The 20,214-nt window shown below is 37.7% G+C and overlaps 1 protein-coding gene and 1 long non-coding RNA gene across 6 annotated transcripts in view; one reads left to right on the top strand and one right to left on the bottom strand.

Moving 5' to 3' along the window:
* Positions 1-20,214, top strand: part of LOC109269416 (uncharacterized) — a 311,096-nt gene that overhangs the window by 280,366 nt on the left and 10,516 nt on the right. The window lies entirely within an intron of this gene.
* Positions 3,593-20,214, bottom strand: part of IMPA1 (inositol monophosphatase 1) — a 35,862-nt gene continuing 19,240 nt past the window's right edge. For all 5 annotated transcript variants that reach the window (XM_019453360.2, XM_019453359.2, XM_019453361.2 and 2 more), the window contains 2 exons: positions 6,474-6,625; positions 3,593-5,576 (listed from right to left, as the gene is read on the bottom strand). In XM_019453360.2, coding sequence (XP_019308905.1) covers positions 5,461-5,576; positions 6,474-6,625 — 268 coding nt within the window. In that variant the 3' untranslated portion in view covers positions 3,593-5,460. The remainder of the gene's footprint in view (positions 5,577-6,473; positions 6,626-20,214) is intronic.

The following is a 20,214-nucleotide window of genomic DNA, read 5'->3' on the forward strand; positions in this document are numbered from 1 at the left end:
CTCTGGGTTCTCTGTGTAGAAGACAGTCTGGCAGGATAGCTGAAGTGGGTGCAGCCCAGGTTTTCCCAGGGTTCTCCACACACAGGGCACCCTGGCAGGTCAGTTGGAGCCAAGGTGAGGCCCAGGACAGGAAGTTCTTGGCACGTACCACAGGGGTACCCTAGTGGGTTAGCTGAAACTGAGTGGGGCATAGACTGGAGGGTCCTGGGGCATTCCATACTGTGGGGGGGGGGGGGGAGACCCTGGGAATACAGCTGAAGCTGAAGTGGGTGCCAGCCAGAGCACGCTCAGCACAAGAGGATGCCCAGGCAGAGTGACTGGAGCCAAGGCCAGTGCCAATCAGGTGTGTAAGGGACTACTTGGTGGGGTGGCTGAAGCAGAGGTGAGCAAGGAAGTCCCAAAGTACTGTGCCAGAGATGCCCTAGGAGGCCACTTAGAGTCAAAGTGGTCTCTAGAGAGTTCTGGGGTGGCTTGTGCCTGTTGCACCTTGGTCTAGCAGCCAGAGCTATAGTGAGCACTTACTAGGGGTGTCCCAGTGTGTATCCTGCTGGTACACACATTGGTGGGACACCTAGGGCTGGTACAGGCTAGGGACTAGGAGCACATGAGGGAGTAGGCCAGCTCTGGCACCTAGATATTGCTTCTCCTCCATCCTATCAAGGTGAAAGGAGAAGATGAATCATGGTGCTCACCAGCCCCTTTGACCTGGAGAGTTCCAGTAGCAACCCTGGTATCTGGCAGGATTCTAGGGCTAGTTCTATTCTAGTTGCTCTTTTAAACCATTGTTGTTTTTTTTCTGCCCCCCCCCCCCCCCCCCCCCCGCAGAAAACCTGCTCATAGTCCCTCAGTACTATCCCTCCCCACCTCAGTGTGTGCCTGGGGGTGGAGGCAGGGAGTGGGGGTGGGGTTAGGTTCCCTTCATTACCGTGTCTCTCTGTTGCCATTCCCTAGGTGGTCTATCTGTTGTGCAGAAGCTGTTTAGTCAGCCCTCAGTTCTTCAGGAGGAATTGGTTTACATATAGGTATAGATATGGTATGTGGAAGAGGGGAGTTCAGGGTCTTCCTATATAGCTATCTTGTACCAGAGTCCCAATTACACTTTTTCATTGATAAGAAGGAGTGATTTATATAATCTGGAAAGAATCTGTCAGACATATTATTGAAAACTTTGGACGTTGCCCTCTGAATCTCCTACTAGTATGTTTAGATGATAAAAGTTCCTAATGTGGCCCAATTAATCAATCATCCTGTATGGCTAATATTGTGTGTCCTGTTTACCAAATCATTACTTACCAAGGACAGGAAAATATTCTAAGAAGCTTTATTTTTCATATTTATGATTTTTGTGCATGATGTGATCAAGCTTTTTCCCCCTTTGGATGCTCATGTTGATTCCATACACTTACTGAAAAGATCTTTTCCTTCCTGTACTACATTGACAATTATCATAGAGCTATCTAGTTTGTGTTTGAGTCTATTTCTGAACACTATTCCATTTTCTATTTGTCTATCCTTGTGCTAATATCACTAATTACAGTAGCTGTGTAACAAGTTTTGATACCTAGTGGTGTAGTCTTCTAACTTCACTATTGTGCTTTAAGATGGTCTTTGCTATTTTTGGCTCTCTATATTTCCATGTAAGTTGTTAACCCTCCCACCTTATGTCCTCACCAAAATATTAGGATTTTGGTCGATTGCACTGAATCTACATCAATTTAACAAGAATATCTAAAAACTAGTGTTCAAACCAACGTGTATTATTACTCTATTCAGAGTTCAGAAATTTCTCAGTAATTTTGTTTTTCTGTGTAGAGCTCTTGCACATCTTTCATTAGTCTAATGAGACTAATTCCTAGGTAGCTGATAGTTTTTAAAATACTATGTATTTCATTAAATATTTACATTGACCTTACCTCTAGTAACACCACCAAAAACACTAATTAGAAAGTTTTGTCTACTTAGAAAATCCAAAAGGGCCTTCCATCCCATTGACTGTGAATTAATTTTATTTCTCCACTCAATCCTTATACTGTTTTCTTGCCTTGTATTTGACTATAGATTTCCCTATCAGCAGTGCTTGACATGCAACCCACAAATTTTAATATTTTCATAACAAAAAAAAAAACTCTGAAAACAGAGGAACTTGAAAGGGACAATGTAGGGAATAAAGGGATAGAGTAACATTAAAAAAAAAAAAAAAAGCTAATAGGACTGGAAGATAAGGAAATCCTTTGGAAACAAAAGCAAAGAAGTCAGAGAAAACAAGACGATGAACATAAGGAGGTCCAATACCTAAATATGAGAAATTCCAGAAAAAGAGGACAGAGTATGAGGAAGAGAGGAAAGTATTAAAGTAGCCAAACAGTAAAGGACTTAAACTTTCCAGAATGAAAGGATGTGAATAATTAGCACAATGGATGGGGGGAAAAAAAAAAGACAAATCTTATCACCAGGAAATTCAGGATTTTCTTTTTATTTCTGGAGTTTTCTAAGATCGTCAATAAAAAAGATTTGTGGGGCACCTGGTTGGCTCAGTTAAGTACCTGCCTCTTGGTTTCAGCTCAGGTCATGATCTCACAATTAGTGAGATGGAGCCCCTCATTGGGATTCTCTCTCTCCACCCCTCCCCTGCTCATACACTCTCAAAATAAATATACTTCAAAAAAAGAAAAGGACTGGGGCGCCTGGGTGGCTCAGTCGGTTGAGTGACCGACTTCAGCTCAGGTCATGATCTCACAGTTTGTGGGTTCAAGCCCCGCGTCGGGCTCTGTGCTGACAGCTCAGAGCCTGGAGCCTGCTTCTGATTCTGTGTCTCCCTCTCTCTCTGCCCCTCCCCCACTCATGCTCTGTCTCTCTCTGTCTCAGAAATAAACATTAAAATTTAAAAAAAAAAAAAAGAAAAGGACTACTTGTTAATGGATTGCAAATTCAAAGACTGTTCATCAATAATTTTGAACAAAAGAGAGTGAGGCAAATTCTGAGGGAAAACTGTTTTCAACCTAGCATTCTAGACCTAGCCAAACTATCAATGAAGGAATAGACATTTTCTTGTGAGATTTCAAAACTTTCCCTCTCAAGTGCATTTTCAGAGAAAACCCCTGGAAGATGGGCTCAGCAAAATAAGGGACTGCCACAAAAAAAATCAAGGACACAGATGACTGAACATAAGAGAAGCAAAGAGAAGCCCCAGGAGGACTACTGTGAACACACTTAGTAACCAATTCAGACTGGAAGAGATGGAAAAGGGCCCCAAAAGATGTATCTATAGGAGGAAAAGAAAGCAGTTAATAAAGAGGTTTTATAATCTTGGGGACAATGTGTTAATCTCAGGAAGAACAAAAATTACACAGGTAAGAAGATATAATCATAGCATACTAGTTGGTTAATCAGTGAATGAAAGTCCTTGAACACTGAATATAAACTTAATAACAAAGATTATATTAAGTAAATTAGTAATTACTATAAGAGGATGAAAAGGAGGATGTAAAAGTAGCTCAAGGGGGAGTTAGAAGTACAAAATCCCCATCTTCCATAACAGCAAGTTTAAATAATGAATAAAGTCAAATATATAGCAGAATATAGCCTTTAAATATATCCTTTAAATATCCTTTAATATACCTTTGAAATGATGAAGGTAAATACTAGAAGAAACTGCTAGAAGGTTTACAAACTATTGGCAGATAACTCACTTGTCAAACCTCTTTTTTTCAATGTCTAAAGAAATTTCAGCCACAAATTAATTAATTGCATTTAGGGAAAAAAAAGCTACTTTTTGGAAAACTATTCTAAAAGACTTTTAGAAAAGTTGAGAAAACTGTAGACAAAAAAAACCCAAGAACATATATTCAGCCACAACTGCAAGTGTCAACATTTACAACTCAACACAAATCTCAAACATAAACTATAAACTTTAACAATGTTCAGTTATACTTAAAATTTTATGAATCTTAAATAAATTTAATTGCAAAATTAACCACAGAATACAGTATATTTTTACTGCACATGACCAACAGTAAATAATTACAATACTCAAATCTTAGTATATTGAAGTGCACAATAATCCCCTACCTTAAACTTTATAAATGTACTTTTCCTTTTATCAAATACAAGGTTCACATGAGACTAACAAAAATTAATGGTCTATTCAAGTGTCAAAGGACAAGGCTAAGCAGTCAATTGACCTTATTTAAAATGTTTATGAACCAGAACAATTTTCTTTGAGTTTCCTAAGACAAAGACTAGTAAGGAATATTTAAAGACTGAATAGAATCCAGTGGCAACAAAATTAAGGAGTTTGGGGAAAAAAACACCATTCAATTAATAATACAGTTTACCTGCCAGATTGTAGGTCTCCTGTACGCAACAAGATCAGTAGGAACAACTTTCAAACATTAATATTGAATTTAGTACAGTTTTTTTAAATGTTTGGTTGTTTTTGAGAGAGTGCATGAGGGAGACACAGAATCTGTAGCAGGCTCTAGGCTCTGAGCTGTCAGCACAGAGCCCGCTGCGGGGCTTGAACCCACGAACCGTGAGATCATGAGCCGAGGTCAGACACTTAACCAACTGAGTCACCCAGGAGCCCCTGAATTTAGTACAATTTTATACTCTAATTATAGAATTTAAATTAGATGCCTGATAATGTTTTGAAATTTTTTTTTTTAACCATTGGGACTTTAAAAGATTCCAAACAAATACTGTAGTGTCTTGTAAAACATTAACTGCAGAAATGCCCACAAGTAGAGAGGATACCTGATGGTACAGGAATTGAAATGATATGGCAATGTGAAGAGTTAAAAGGAATGATATCGTAAAATATGAAAAGGATGAGATCATCTTTAACACCTGAAGTAAAAATAAAGGGTGAGCTCATTGCTTTATGTATAACTAGGAATTGCTACCTTCAAAATATCTTTTGAATGCTTATTTTTAGACCGCCCGTGTTTAACAAATACTCTGCTAGGTGCTATGTGTACACTGATGAATAAAACAAGGTTCTCTGCAAAGAAAAAAAACCTTGGTCTAGGAAGGACCCATTAATTCTTACAAATTTAATTAAATATGGCTTTGGGAACTAAAGAAAATTTCTTCCAAAAAGTTAACTTTGTAGTTAAGAATGCTTATGTACACAGTCAGAATTTCAGAGGCTCATATATACTTAGAAACTCTAAACTGCTATTTCAGTCGATGATACTTTGTCTTATCAACTACCTGTATATCTTTCCCAAAGTGCACTCTCACAAGCAAAGTTTGTTAAAACAATGCAACATTTCATGTATTCTCGCATACCTAGTCTTAGTAAAATATACAACAAACTGCAATTTTTAAATCTGGATATCAAAGACAACTTAAACCAATCATATTACACATCTGAAATAAACGTCCTAAATTTTATATCATCAGTGTGTCAGCAAATACGGGGGCGATGGAACCGTGACTGAATACGCGAGGCTGTTGCAGTTAATCTTCATCATCTCTTTGAAACGGTACTACTTGAATTTCTCTGGCTATCCTTTCTGCTAATGTTTTACTATTTGCAGCAATTATTCTTCGTGACATCAAGTCAAATGGCTCACCTAAAACCAAACCAAATATGGGAAATGGTTATATCTCATACAAGAATTCCTGTAAAACTAGTACAGCAATATGTACTAGGGTCAATCATAGTATTTTAATACTTTCAGTTTCCTTTACTCTGTCGCAGAACCATAATGTTTAAGCTCTGGCGATGCATAAATGAGTTTTAAGAGTATTTTAATAAATACCAGGTTTTTTTTGAGGGGGTTGTGGTGTCTCAGTCATACCAGTTTGAAAAAGGTTATCTTTACAGTTTTTAGTCTTTATTTAAATTCCAGTTAACATCAGTGTAATATTAGTTTCATCTATTCCTTCTTTTGTGTGTTCTTTTTCAATTCTTTTTATTACTCTTACTACCTCTTTAATGTTTGGGAACCTATGTTCATGAAATTTGCCTCCAAAGCATTTCATACCACTCTTCTTCCATTCCCTTCTTTGTTGCCTTTCTCCCAGATCACTGGTGAATACTTCTGGGCCTGGTTCACTGTAAAAAACTTCATCAGTTCAAAGCAAGCAGTCAGCCTCTCTAGGCCCAAGGCACAAAGTGATGGTGGAGACAGTTCACTGTCAACTACCACCATGATCACCATTCAAAGAGCTCTTGGTACAATCCTCAGATTCAGTGACCTTCTCTACTTTTCTAATAGCTTTTCAAGAGTTCCTGGTACCTTTAAAAAGGCTTAGCTATCTATCATTATTAGTCCCACATTACAATTAGCTTTTTACCCTCCTTGCCTGTCAAAATTTGATATCCTGATTTTGCAGAAAATCACATGGCTTGTTTGTTTTGCCTTCAACAGGTGAAGTGTAGTATATGTTAAACATTAAAAGAAAAAAGCTGTAACTAAAGGAAAGTCCAACAGAGAGAAAAATGCTTCAGTGTCCCATCATTTTACCTGTCACATCCATTAGCACTCCACCAGCTTCAGTAACAATGATGCCAGCTCCTGCCATATCCCAGCAATGAATTCCCATTTCATAATATGCATCTGCAACGCCAGTTGCCACAAGGCACATATTAATAGCTGCTGTTCCAACACCTCGGATCCTACCAAATAACATTTAAAAATAAGATGGAAAAAAAAAACTTTCAAACAGGTTCCTCCTTTAGTTTTAAGGGTTGATTGAGAGAATTTGAGTGAATATGGAGAATGTTAAAAAAAAATTATTTCATGATTTGTTTCATCATTTGTTACAGTGATCAGTGATTATGATGAGCTCAGATGATTAGCATTTTTTAGCAATAAAGTATTAAGGTATGCACACTGCCTTTTTAGACATAATGCTGTTGTACACTTAATATACCATGGTAAAATAAACACATAATTTATATGTACCGGAAAAAACAAGAAATTCATCTGACTGGCCTTTTTGCTATGGTCTAGGACCAAACCTGCAATATCTCTGAGATATGCCTGCATTTATAATGGGAAACCTTCTTTATAATGGTCTACCACTATCAAGTGGTATTATTATCACCAATAATGGGACAAAAAGGTATCAAGTACCTCTTCCTATGATGCACTGAGAGACAACATTGCTTGTCTGGCATTCCGGCCAAAAATGTAACTCTAATCTTTTGTTTTCTCTTAAAAAAAATTTTTTTTAAATGTTTATTTATTCTTCAGAGAGAGAGAGAGAGAGAGCACGAATGGGGAAGGAGCAGAGAGTGTCAGCACAAAGCCCAGTGCAGGGCCTGAACCCACAAACTATGAGATCATGACCTGAGCCAAAGTCAGACGATCAACTGAGCCACCCAGATGTCCCTATGTAACTTTTATCTTGAGAAAGCCAGACAAACCCAAATCAAGGGACATACTACAAAGTAACTGGCCTACATTTTTCAAAAATAGCAAGATCATAAAAGACAAAGACTAAGCAATAGTTCCAGATTAAAGACAATTGATGAGAAATGACAATTAAGTGCAATGTTTGATCCTAGATTGGATCTTGGATCTATTTTTCAAAATTTGCGTAAGGCCACTATATTAGGTAATATATCGCCATTAATTTCCTGATTTTTGTAACTGTAGTTATGTTAGGGAGTATCCCCCTTATTAAAGGAACACACACTGAAATGTTTAAGAAAAAGGGTTCATCATGTCTGCAAGTAATTTTCAAATGGTTTTTCCTCAAATTCCTTTTGTAATTGTTTAAATTTCTGAATATAAGGCAATGCTATCTGTTCACAGAAAAGGAAATAACAGGAGTTGGGGGAGAGCTGGAAGACAGCACACTAGGAGGATCCTGAGCTCAACTTTCCCTACAGACACACCAAGCCAACAGCTACATTTGTGCAACGAACTGAATAAGGACCCAGAGTCTGGCAGAACAGAGCTTAATCATAGAGAGACCAGACCAAAAGGGTAAAAGGGGCAGACATGCAGTTGGGAACCAAAGCCCTCTGGTGAGACTAACCACAAACAGGAAGGTCACCACAAGCATGGAGAAGTGAGATGATCAGGCTCCGTGCCATGTACCCTAGGCATTGTGGAAACACACCGGGAAGACAAGTCCCTGTAACATTTGGCCCTGAAGATGAGTGGGCTTAACTTCACAAGCTTTTAAAATCAGTGGGGTTTAACCCCAGGTACTTTTAAAATGAGCAGGCTTAGTTCTGGAAGAGCTGGAGGACAATAGGAAACAGTCTCTACCCTAAAATAACCCAAAATAAGTAACCCATAATAAATAACCCAGCCTAGACACACCATAGAAGCAGTAGTTTGAAAAGTGCCTGTGGTATATGTGGAAAGATAGATTTATTTACTATCACAAAACATGTGGTGCAATGACACATCTTCAGGAAACTTCTCCAAGAACAAAAGTGGAGGCAGGCACCACTTCCCTTCATCTCCCCCAGCTTAAATAGCCAGATACATGTGGGAACTTGTGCATTCTCCTTCTATTTTGCTAGAACCACCTGCCCCACCCCCACATTCACCTGCAGACCCACCCCATACAACTCCTCCCACAACTCGACAGGCATTCCCCAAATGCAGCTCCTGCCCCACCACATCCTGCAAGCAGCCTGGGCAGGGACCAAGTGACTGTCCCTTGGATAGAGGGGTAGATAACCCCACACACCAGCACACCCACAGTTCCAGCAGCCAAACCTTTTAGCTGACCACCCAGGAAGGGTGCCCTGCACCTGGTGAGCCTACAGCTACAGCAGACAAGACTGCGTATAGACATATAGTATGGCTGCTCACCCCTTCCGAAGAAAGCCTCTCAGGGAGCCCCACAGGGAGAGTGCTCTGCCCTCTGGTGGGCCCACAGCTAGGGCAGAGTAGGTACAGACACCTCCCACATACAAGCATGCAGTGACCAAACCCAGCACGGTGTGCCCACAGCAGACACAATAGGTTATTGCAGCCAACTGGACTAAAGGCAAATGTGACTCAGCCACAACAGTAGGGTGTGCACAGCCCCCAGAAGATATCCCAGGAGTGCCTGGTTCTGGTGACCAACGGGCATTGTGCTACATGGCACCATAAACTTCCCTTCGCAAGGCCACTTCTCTCAAGAGCAGGAAACAGACCTTCCTCATACACAGAAATAAACAGAGAGTTAGTCCCGTCTCCTCATTTTGTCTATGTTCCAAATGAAAGGACAAGGAAAAAAAAAATCACAGCAAAAAGGCTAAATGAAATGGAGATAAACAATATGCCTGATGAAGAATACAAAGTAATGGCCATAAAGATACTCACTGGACTTGGGAGGAAAAAAAAGTAGAAGATCCCTGAGATCTTTGACAGAGAAAAAATATAAAAACGACCAATCAGAGATGAAGAACTCAATCCATGCTAGAGGGAATCAATGACAGAATGGAGGATGCACAAGAACAGACTGGTGATCTGGAAGACAGGGAAATGGAAAGCAACCAAGTTGAATAGCAAAAAGAAAAAAATAAGAGAACTCAACGATTTCATCAGGCATAATAACATTAGCTCTCTGAAGGAGAAGCAAGAAGGGGCAGAAAACTTATTTGAATAAATTATAGCTGAAAACTTCCATAACCTGAAAGAAACAGACATCCATATACAGGAGGCAGAGACCCTCCAACAAGATGAACCCAAGGAAGTCCACACCTCCCTACATCATTTTTGCCATGTTATTTTTAAAAAATTTTTTTAAAGTTTATTTATTTTTGAGAGAGGGAGGGAGGGGCAGAGAGGGAGACCCAGAATCTGAAACAGGCTCTAGGCTCTGAGCTGTCAGCACAGAGACTGATGCGGGGCTTGAACTCTCGAGCTGGAGATCATGACCTGAGCCAAAGTTGGACATTCAACCAACTGAGCCAACTAGGTGCCCCTTGCCATGTTAATTATTAAAAGAATTTTAAAAGCAAGAGCAAAAAACAGTTGCATACAAGGGGAATTCCATAAGGCTACTGGCTGACTTTTTTGGCAGAAACTTGCAGGCCAGAAGGTAGTGTCATGATACAGTCAAAATGCTTACAGGAAAGTATCTGCAACCAGAATATTCTACCCAGCAACAGAACTGTTTGGAACAGGAGAGATAAAGAGTTTCCTAGACAAACAGAAGTTAAAGGAGTTTATCACCACCAAACTTGACTTACACAAAATGTTGAAGGGAATCCTGAGTGGAAAGAAAAGGCCATAATAATAAGAAAATTATGAAAAAAAAAAAATTCACAGATAAATGCAAACATATAATAAAGGCAGGTAAATCACTTATAAAACCAGTATGGAGGTTAAAAAAAAAAACATGAAAGTAGTAAAATATACAAAATGAGTCAAGGGATACACATAAATAAAAGGATATAAAATATGACATTCGTGGGGTGTGTGGGTGGCTCAGTCAGTTAAGTGTCTGACTTGATTTCAGCTCAGGCCATGACCTCACGGTTCAGGAGTTTGAGCCCCACACTGGGCTCTACACTGAGAGTGTAGGGCCTGCTTAAGATTCTCTCTCTCTCTCTGCCCCTCCCCTGCTCATGCTCTTGCTCTCTCTCTCTCAAAATGAATGAATAAACTTTAAAAAAATATTCATATATATATATATATATGACGTATATATATGACATATATATATAGGACATTCATAAAACAAGGGTGGGGAAGTAAATATTTAGTGCTTTTAGAATATGTTTAAACTTAAGCAATCATCAACTTTATATAAACTGCTACACCCATAAGATTTTATATAGGAACCTAATGGCAACCACAAATCAAAAACCTATAATTAATAGGAAAACACAAAAAAAGAGGAAGGAATCCAAGCATAATACTAAAGGCCATCAAACCACAAGAGAGAGCAAGAGAAGAAAGGAATAGAGAAGAACCAGAAAATAAGGCACAAAAAATGGCAATAAGTACATACCTATGGATAGTTACTTTTAATATAAAAGGACTAAATGTTACAATCAAAAGATACAGGGTAAATGAACAGATTAAAAAAAAAAAAAAAGACCTATCCATTTGCCACCTGTAAGAGGCTCACTTTAGACCACTTAAAGAATGGAAAAAAAGGTTCCATGCAAACAGAAGTGGAAAAAAAGCCTGAGCAGCAATATTTATATCCCACAAAACAGACTTTAAAACAAAGACTGTAACAAAAGACAAAGAAGGGCATTATATAATGATAAAGGGAAAAATTTTAAAACAGGGTTAATAATTGTAAATATCTATGCACCCATCATTGGAACATCCAAATATATAAAACAATTACTAAAAGACCTAAACGGAGAAATTGACAGTAATACAATAACAGTAGGGGCCTTTAACACAACACTTACATCAATGTATATGCCATCCAGACAGAAAGTTAATGGGAAACAGTATCTTGAATGGCACATTGGACCAGTGGACCTAACATATATACGAAACATTTCATCTGAAAACAGAATACACGTTGTTTTCAAGTGCACATAGAACATTCTCCAGGACATGTTAGACCATAAGACAAATGTCTATAAATTCAAGATTGAAATACTATCAAGCATCTTTTCTGGCTACAACAGTATGAAACTAGAAATCAATTACAAGAAAAAACCTGCAAAGAATACAAATACACAAAGACTAAACAATATGCTACTAAACAATCAATAGGTCAACCAAGAAATCAAAGAGGAAGTAAAAATACATGGAGATAAATGAGAAATACAACTGTACAAAATCTTTGGGATGCAGCAAAAATGAATTTTAAGAGGGAAATTTATAGCAATACAGGTCTAACTCAAGAAACAAAAATCTCAAACACCTTACAAACCCTTAAATTAAGAAATCTAGACAAAGAATATGGCCCAAAGCTAATAGAAGGAAATATTAAGACTAGAGCAAAAATAAAACAGAGACTAAAAATAAACATGGAAAAGTTCAATGACACCAAACTGGTTCTCCACAAAGGCAAAACCGATAAACCTTTAGCCAGATTCATCAACAAAAACAAAGGACTCAATCAGAAATGAAGGTGGATAAACAACTTATAGCACAGAAATACAAAGGATTATAAGAATATTATGAAAAATCATATGCCAACAAACTGGGCAACCTAGAGGAATAAATTCTTAGAAACCTATAAACTTCCATACCTTAAATGAGGAAGAAATAGAAAATTTGAACACACCAGTAACTAGCAACGAAATTGAATCAGTAATCAAACTCCCAACAAACAAAAGTCTAGAACCAGATGCAGTCACAGGTGAATTGTACCAAATATTTAAAGAGTCAATACTAAAAGAAAATACACACACACACACACACACACACACACACACACACACACACACACAATACATATTCTTCTCAAAGTATTCTAAAGGACAGAAGGAGGAAAGCTCCCAAATTCATTCTATGAGGCCAGCATTACTCTGATACCAAAACTAGACAAAGACATTATAAAAGAAGAACACTATAGGCGATTATCTCTGATGAACATGCAAAAATCCTCAATATATTAGCAAACCACATTCAACAATACATTAAAATGATCATTCACTATGACCAAGTGGGATTCATTCCAAGGATGCAAAGATGGTTTAATATTTGCAAATCAATCAATGTGATACAGCACATCCACAAAATGAAAGATAAAAATCACATGATCATCCCAACAGATGCAGAAAAAGCATGTGACAATTTTCAACATCTGTTCATGTTAAAAATCCTCAGCGAAATCGGTTTACAGGGAACATACCTCAACATTATAATAAAGGCCATATATGAAAAGCCCACAGATAACATCATACTGTGGTGAAATACTGATGCCCTGCTTTTCTTCTTGAAAAATTTAATGTTTATTTTTGAGAGAGAGAGGAAGACAGAGCATGAGCAGAGGAGGGGCAGAGAGGGAGAGGGAGACATAGAATCTAAAGCAGGCTCCAGGATCCGAGCTGTCAGCACAGAGCCCGACACAGGGCTTGAATCCATGAGCCGTGAGATCCTAACCTGAGCCAAATTTGGATGCTTAACTGACTAAGCCATCCAGGCACCCCTGAGAAAGCTTTCCTTCTGAGCACAGGAACAAGACCACTTTTCTTGAACATGCTACTAGGAGTCCTAGCTGCAGCATTCACATAAAAGGAACTCTCATGCATTTAAATTGGCACAGCTACTGTGGGAAACAGTATGGGAGGTCCTCAAAAAAATTAAAATAGAAATAGCATACAACCCAGCAATTGCACTACTGGATGCACTACCTAAAGAAAATGAAGACACTAATTCAAAAAGATGTATGTACCTTTATGTTTACTGCAGCATTATTTACAATAGCCAAGATACAGATGCAACCCAAGGGTCTTTCAACAGATGAATGGATAAAGAAGATGGGAAATAGAATAGACAGACATAATGGAATATTACTCAGCCATAAAAAAGAATGAGACTTGACATTTGTGATAATATGCATGGACCTAGAAGGTATTACACAAAGCAAAATAAGCTAGAGAAAGACAAATACCATATGATTTCAATATATGTGGAATCTAAAAAACAAAACAAATGAACAAAAATAGATTCTTAGATATAGAGAATAAAATAATGGTTGCCAGAGGGGAGGTGGGTGGAGGGATGGCTGAATTAGATAAAAGGGATTAAGAAGACAGGTTTACAGTTATGAAATAACTCACGGAAATGAAAAGTACAGCATAGGGAAGAAAATCAATAATTTTGTATATTGTTGTTTGGTGACAAATGGTGACTACACTTACCATGGTGAGCACTAAGATACAGAACTGATGAATCATTATGTTGTACACCTGAAGCTAATCTATTACCATACGTTTATACTTCAATTAAAAAAACACAAAAATTTTAAAAAGAAACAGGAATTGATGACTAATGTATTTATTTTGTATCTAAAATATGAAAAAAATAACACTGTACCTCAGTACATCCTTTGTGCCAAAGCAATTTAAAAATGATTAAAATTTGATGTCAAAGGTTTTACTGCCTTTGTCTTACTGTATATCAAATTTAAGAAAGAACTAGTAACAAATGTTAAACGGATGTTTGCTTTCCAAATACATAAAACCAAATTAACTTTAGTGGCTTTTGTTAGTTTATATGAAGAATGGCATATTTTCTCCCTTGTCCCACGGTACATGTGATGGTCCATAGCTCATGTCCTAGAAAGCAAATATCAAGATCTTTCATGAATAACCCCTTGGTATTCTATTCAGATAGAATTGTAGGCTGGAGGAACGATAGCGATACATACTGGTAATGCTTCTGTCCATTTCTAATAAAGAAACTCCTTTATTGCTCTCAGGCAAGGAGTCTTATAGTCAGAAAGAACATTCTTTTACAGACAAATATTACCAGAGAGTATTCAATTACCAAATAATTAAGGCTATGGTCTACATTGTACAAATGTGTTCTGAATCCTATCTTAGTCTGATGCTTCTATAGAATTATGATACTGAAGATCGTTCTTCTTAGAGATTTGAGTTTGTGCCACTGCTTAAAACTATAATCTTGAAAAAGTTTCCTTTTCATGTTTTACTCTTCTTGTCATCAAAATGGGGATACCAACTTATTTTGAACCACTGTTTTAATAGTCATAATAAACTGATGTAAAGCACCTGGGAGAGTGCCCAGCATATAAAAGGACCTCATAGACTATATTTAAGATGAAATTATTCCCTAAACCATGATGCCAGAAAACACAGCAGTAAACAAACAGTGCATTTCACCTAAGTAAGTCTCCCAAAATTAAAGGAAACAGACCCATAATGATTTAACTTTGCCTCATAAATGTCATTTCCTAATTAGGAACCTATTAGACTGTTCCTACTTGTTTAAGGCATGCATTCAAATTATGACTCCCTTTAGTTTCGGGCGCGCGCGCGTGTGTGTGTGTGTGTGTAACCCTTCTGAATTCACATTGAAAAACTCAAGAATCAGCAAAATGCAAAAGATCACAGAAAAAAAAAAATCAATAAATTAGCATTTCTCCTTGGTAATATTTTCCTGGCATTATTTCTTTATAATTTTAAGAAAATCCAAAACTAAAAGGTCACACTGTTTACTTTTGACTTCAATGGAAACATAAAAGGTTAAAGTTGTAGAGTGCTTGCAGCTCCTTTATGAATAACATAACCATTTTATTTTCTCACAGTTAAAGTCCTTGCTTTAAAACAGCACATCATAGCTGCAAGCTTTTTTAAAATCCTCTTCCCTCAAGGACATCATTCTGGGAGGTTTCATAGCTTTTTTTCTAAGTAGGCTCCATGCCCAACATGGGGTTTGAACTCGCAACCCCAAGATCGAGAATCACATGCTCTACAGACTGAGCCAGCCAGGCACCCCTAGGTCCTATACCTTCTTTTTTCTTTCTTTTTATTTTTTAACATTTATTTTTGACACAGAAAGAGACAGAGCATGAATGGGAAAGGGTCAGAGAGCAAGGGAGACACAGAATCTGAAACAGGCTCCAGGCTCTGAGCTATCAGCACAGAGCCCGACATGGGGCTCGAACTCATGGACTGTGAGATCATGACCTGAGCCGAAGTTGGATGCTTAACCGACTGAGCCACCCAGGCGCCCTGGTCCTATGCCTTCTTGACAAACTCCTCTCTTCTATTTTATTACTATATAGATCACAGATTTACAGCCTAGAATTATACTTTGTACAATGGCCAAACTATACATGGAATGTCTTGACTCCTAAAAAGAAATGTCTAATGTTGAGGAAAGAGAAATGGTCTGGAAGTCAGGGTTCTAGTCACATCTCCATCTACCTTATACCACATCTACCTTACCTCACATCTCTCTGAACCTTAGTCAACTCACCTACAAATAAGTCTGCATTTTCAGATGTTCTTTGGTCAGTTCTCAGTCTTACAACTTAATGATATTTTCAGAAGGAAAAAGGTACAAACAATTGATAGTGAAATAAAATACAAAAATCTGTGGTTATTATTAAGTCTTTTTTTTCATGATAACAACTACAATAAAGGTCAGAGAAATGGTACTTAACATAGACATTAACTACATTAAATTTAGGAATCTCAAAACTCTAGCTTCTTTTTTAAGGACAAATGTATATAACTGTAATATTTGCTTTGAATTTCTTCATTTACAAAACTTCCATTAAAGAAGTACTCAGGTTTGGGGAATAATAGTGGCATTCTGATTTCTATTTCTTAATGTTTATTATTTATTTTTGACAGAGAGAGCATGAGCAGGGGAGGGGCAGAGACGGGGGGGGGGGGGAGGGGGGGGTGGGCAGGGAACAGAGGATCCAAAATGGACTCCGCACTGACAGCAATGAGCCTGCTGTGAGGTTCAAACCCACAAACTGTGGAATCATGACCCGAGCTGAAGTCAGACTCTCAACCAACTGAGCCACTCAGGTGCTCCTGGCATTCTGATTTTAAAACCCCATATTATCTTTCCACAAAAAGCAAATAAAAATTAACAAGGACAAATAAAACCCACAGGACCAATTCCTTCAGCAGTTCTAGGATCCAGAAAACACAAAATTTCAAACTACCTGAAGTAAAGGGAAAAACAAACAAACAAACAAAAAAATCCTAACAGAGCATCGAAAGCTTGTAGATGCTAAGTTGGGGAGAGGAGGCAGAAAAGACTGTCGCAAGAAGGGAACAGAGGACCCAGAAGGAACACAGACAAAACTACCTTAAACAGGAAGTGAGACAACAAATACAAATATGTTGAACACATATAAGGATTTGGTAATTCATAGCCCTACTATGGAAGGAGCTGGAAAATATGCAGACCCTAACCTGGCAGCCCCAGGGAAGCTAACTACCCTAAGAAAGAAAAAGTGAGACAACAAATACAAAAATTCTGAAAACAGGTAAGAATTTGGTAATTCATAGTCCTGCAAGATTATGTATATAAAGACTTCTCTTTACAGAGAAGGCACTAGAAAAAAAGTAGAACCTAACCGCACAGCTTCAAGGAAGCTGTACTTCTTGGGGAGAGTCCAATAAGATTGGTTATTCCACGTATATGTGCAATGTAAAAACAAAACAAAATATGGAGCATTTGGGTAGCTCAGTTGGTTAAGCATCTGGCTTCGGCTCAGGGCATGATCTTGCAGTTCTTGAGGTCAAACCCGGCATCAGGCTCTGTGCTGAAAGCTCAGAGCCTAGAGCCAGCTTCAGATTCTGTGTCTTCCTCTCTCTGCCCCTCCCCTGTGCTTGCGTGCGCATGCTCTCTCTCCTTCTAAAATAAACATTAAAACAAAACAAAACAAAACAAAACAACAACCAAGCTTAGATACAGAAAACAGATTGGTGGGTGCCAGGGGTTGAGGATGAACAAGATGGATAAAGGGGGTCCAACGGTATAAATTTCCAGTTATAAAATAATTCATGGGGATATAATATATTACATGGTAACTATAGTTAATAAATCTGTATCCCATATTCAATGTGCTGAAACAGAAAAATATGCAGCCAAGAATTCTTTATCCAGCAAGACTGTCATTCAAAATAGAAGGAGATAGAAGGAGAGATAAAAAGTTTCCCAAACAAAAATTAAAGGAGTTTGTGACCACTAAACCAGCCCTGCAAGAAATTTTAAGGAGGACTCTCTGAAGGGAGAAAAGATGAAAATATATATATATAAATAAATACCAAAAGCAACAAAGATTATAAAGGACCAGAGACCACCACCAGAAACTCCAACTCTACAAGCATCATAATGGCAATAAATTCATATCTTTCAGTACTCACTCTAAACGTCAATGGACTCAATGCTCCAATCAAAAGACACAGGGTAACAGAATGGATAAGAAAACAAGATCCATCTATATGCTGTTTATAAGAGACTCACTTTAGACCTAAAGACACCTTCAGATTGAAAATAAGGGGATGGAGAACCAGCTATCATGCTAATTCTCAACACAAGAAAGTCGGAGTAGCCATACTTATATTAGACAATCTAGACTTTAAAGACTGTATCAAGAGATGCAGAAGGGCATTATATCATAATCAAGGGGTCTATCCACCAAGAAGACCTAACAATTGTAAACATTTATGTGCCAAATGTGAGAGCACCCAAATATATAAATCAATCACAAACATAAAGAGACTCATCAATAGTAATACCATAATAGTAGGAGACTCCAACACCCCACTCACAATGGACAGATCATCTAATCAAAAAATCAACAAGGAAACAATGGCTTTGAATGACACACTGGACCAGATGGACTTAACAGATATATTCAGAACAGTTCATCATAAAGCAGCAGAATATACAGTCTTCTCCAGTGCACATGGAACGTTCTCCAAAATAGACCACATATAGGGACACAAATCAGCCCTAAGTAAGTACAAAAATATTGAGATCATACCGTGCATATTTTCGGACCACAATGCTATGAAACTCAAAATCAACCACAAGAAAAAATTTGGAAAGATAACAAATACTTGGAGACTCAAGAACATCCTACTAAAGAATGAATGGGCCAACCAAGAAGTTAAAGAGGAAATTAAAAAGTATATGGAAGCCAATGAAAATGATAAACACCACAACCCAAAACCTCTGGGACGCAGCAAAGGGGATCATAAGAGGAAAGTATATAGCAATCTAGGTCTCCCTAAAGAAGGAAGAAAGATCACAGATATACAACATAACCTTATGCCTTAAGGAGCTGGAAAAAGAACAGCAAATAAAACCCAAAAACAGCAGAAGACAGGAAATAATAAAGATTAGAGCAGAAATTAATGCTATCAAAACCAAAAAAAAAAACAAAACAAAACAAAAAAAAAAACACCAGATCAATGAAACCAAATGCTGGTTCTCTGAAAGAATTAACAAAATTGATAAACCACTAGCCAGTTTGATCAAGAAAAAGGAAAGGACCCAAATAAAATCAAGAATGAAAGAGGAGACAGCACAGCCAACACAGCAGAAATAAAAATAATAAGAGAATATTATGAGCAATTATATGCCAATAAAATGGGCAATCTGGAAGAAATGGACAAATTCCTGGAAACATAAATACACTACCAAAACTGAAACAGGAAGAAATAGAAAATTTGAACAGACCCATAACCAGTAAGGAAATCAAATTAGCAATCAAAAATCTGCCAAAAAACAAGAGTCCAGGGCCAGATGGCTTTCAGGGAAATTCTACCGAACATTTAAGGAAGAGTTAACACCTATTCTCTTGAAGGTGTTCCAAAAAAAATAGAAATGGAAGGAAAACTTCCAAACTCTTTCTATGAAGCCAGCATTACCTTGATTCCAAAACCAGAAACCCCACTAAAAAGGAGAACTATAGACCAATTTCCCTGACGAACATGGATGCAAAAACCCTCAACAAGATATTATTAGCCAACTGGATCCAACAATACATTAAAAACATTATTCACCACGACTCAGCGGGATTTATACCTGGGATGCAGGGCTGGTTCAATATCCACAAAACAATCAATGTGATCCATCACATCAATAAAAGAAAGGACAAGAACCATAGAATCCTCTCAATAGATGCAGAGAAAGCATTTGACAAAATACAGCATCCTTTCTTGATAAAAACCCTCAAGAGGTAGGGATAGAAGGAGCATACCTCAAGATCATAAAAGCCACATATGAACGACCCAATGCTAATATCATCCTCAATGGGGAAAAACAGAGCTTTCCCCCTAAGGTCAGGAACAAGACAGGGATGTCCACTCTCTCCACTGTTATTCAACATAGTATTACAAGTCTTAGCCTCTGCAACCAGACAACACAAAGAAATAAAAAGCATCCAAATCAGCCAGGAGGAGGTCAAACTTTCACTCTTCACAGACAACATGATACTCTATATGGAAAACCCAAAAGATTCCACAAAAAAAAAAAAAAAAAAAACAAAAAAAACCTGCTAGAACTGATTCATGAATTCAGCAAAGTTGCAGGATATAAAATCAACGCACAAAAAATGGTTGCAATCCTATACACCAACAATGAAGCGACAGAAAGAGAAATCAAGGAATTGATCCCATTTACTGTTGCACCAAAAACCATAAAATACCTAGGAATAAATCTAACCAAAGAGGTGAAAAATCTATACACTGAAAACTATAGAAAGCTTATGAAAGAATTGAAGAAGACACAAAAAAATGGAAAAAGATTCCATGCTTCTGGATAGCAAGAACAAATATTGTTAACATGTCAACACTACCCAAAGCAATCTACATATTCAAAGCAATCC

Source organism: Panthera pardus, unplaced genomic scaffold (assembly GCF_024362965.1).
Source record: "Panthera pardus isolate Hobbes unplaced genomic scaffold, ASM2436296v1 HiC_scaffold_7, whole genome shotgun sequence".
Classification (NCBI taxonomy): Eukaryota; Metazoa; Chordata; class Mammalia; order Carnivora; family Felidae; genus Panthera; species Panthera pardus.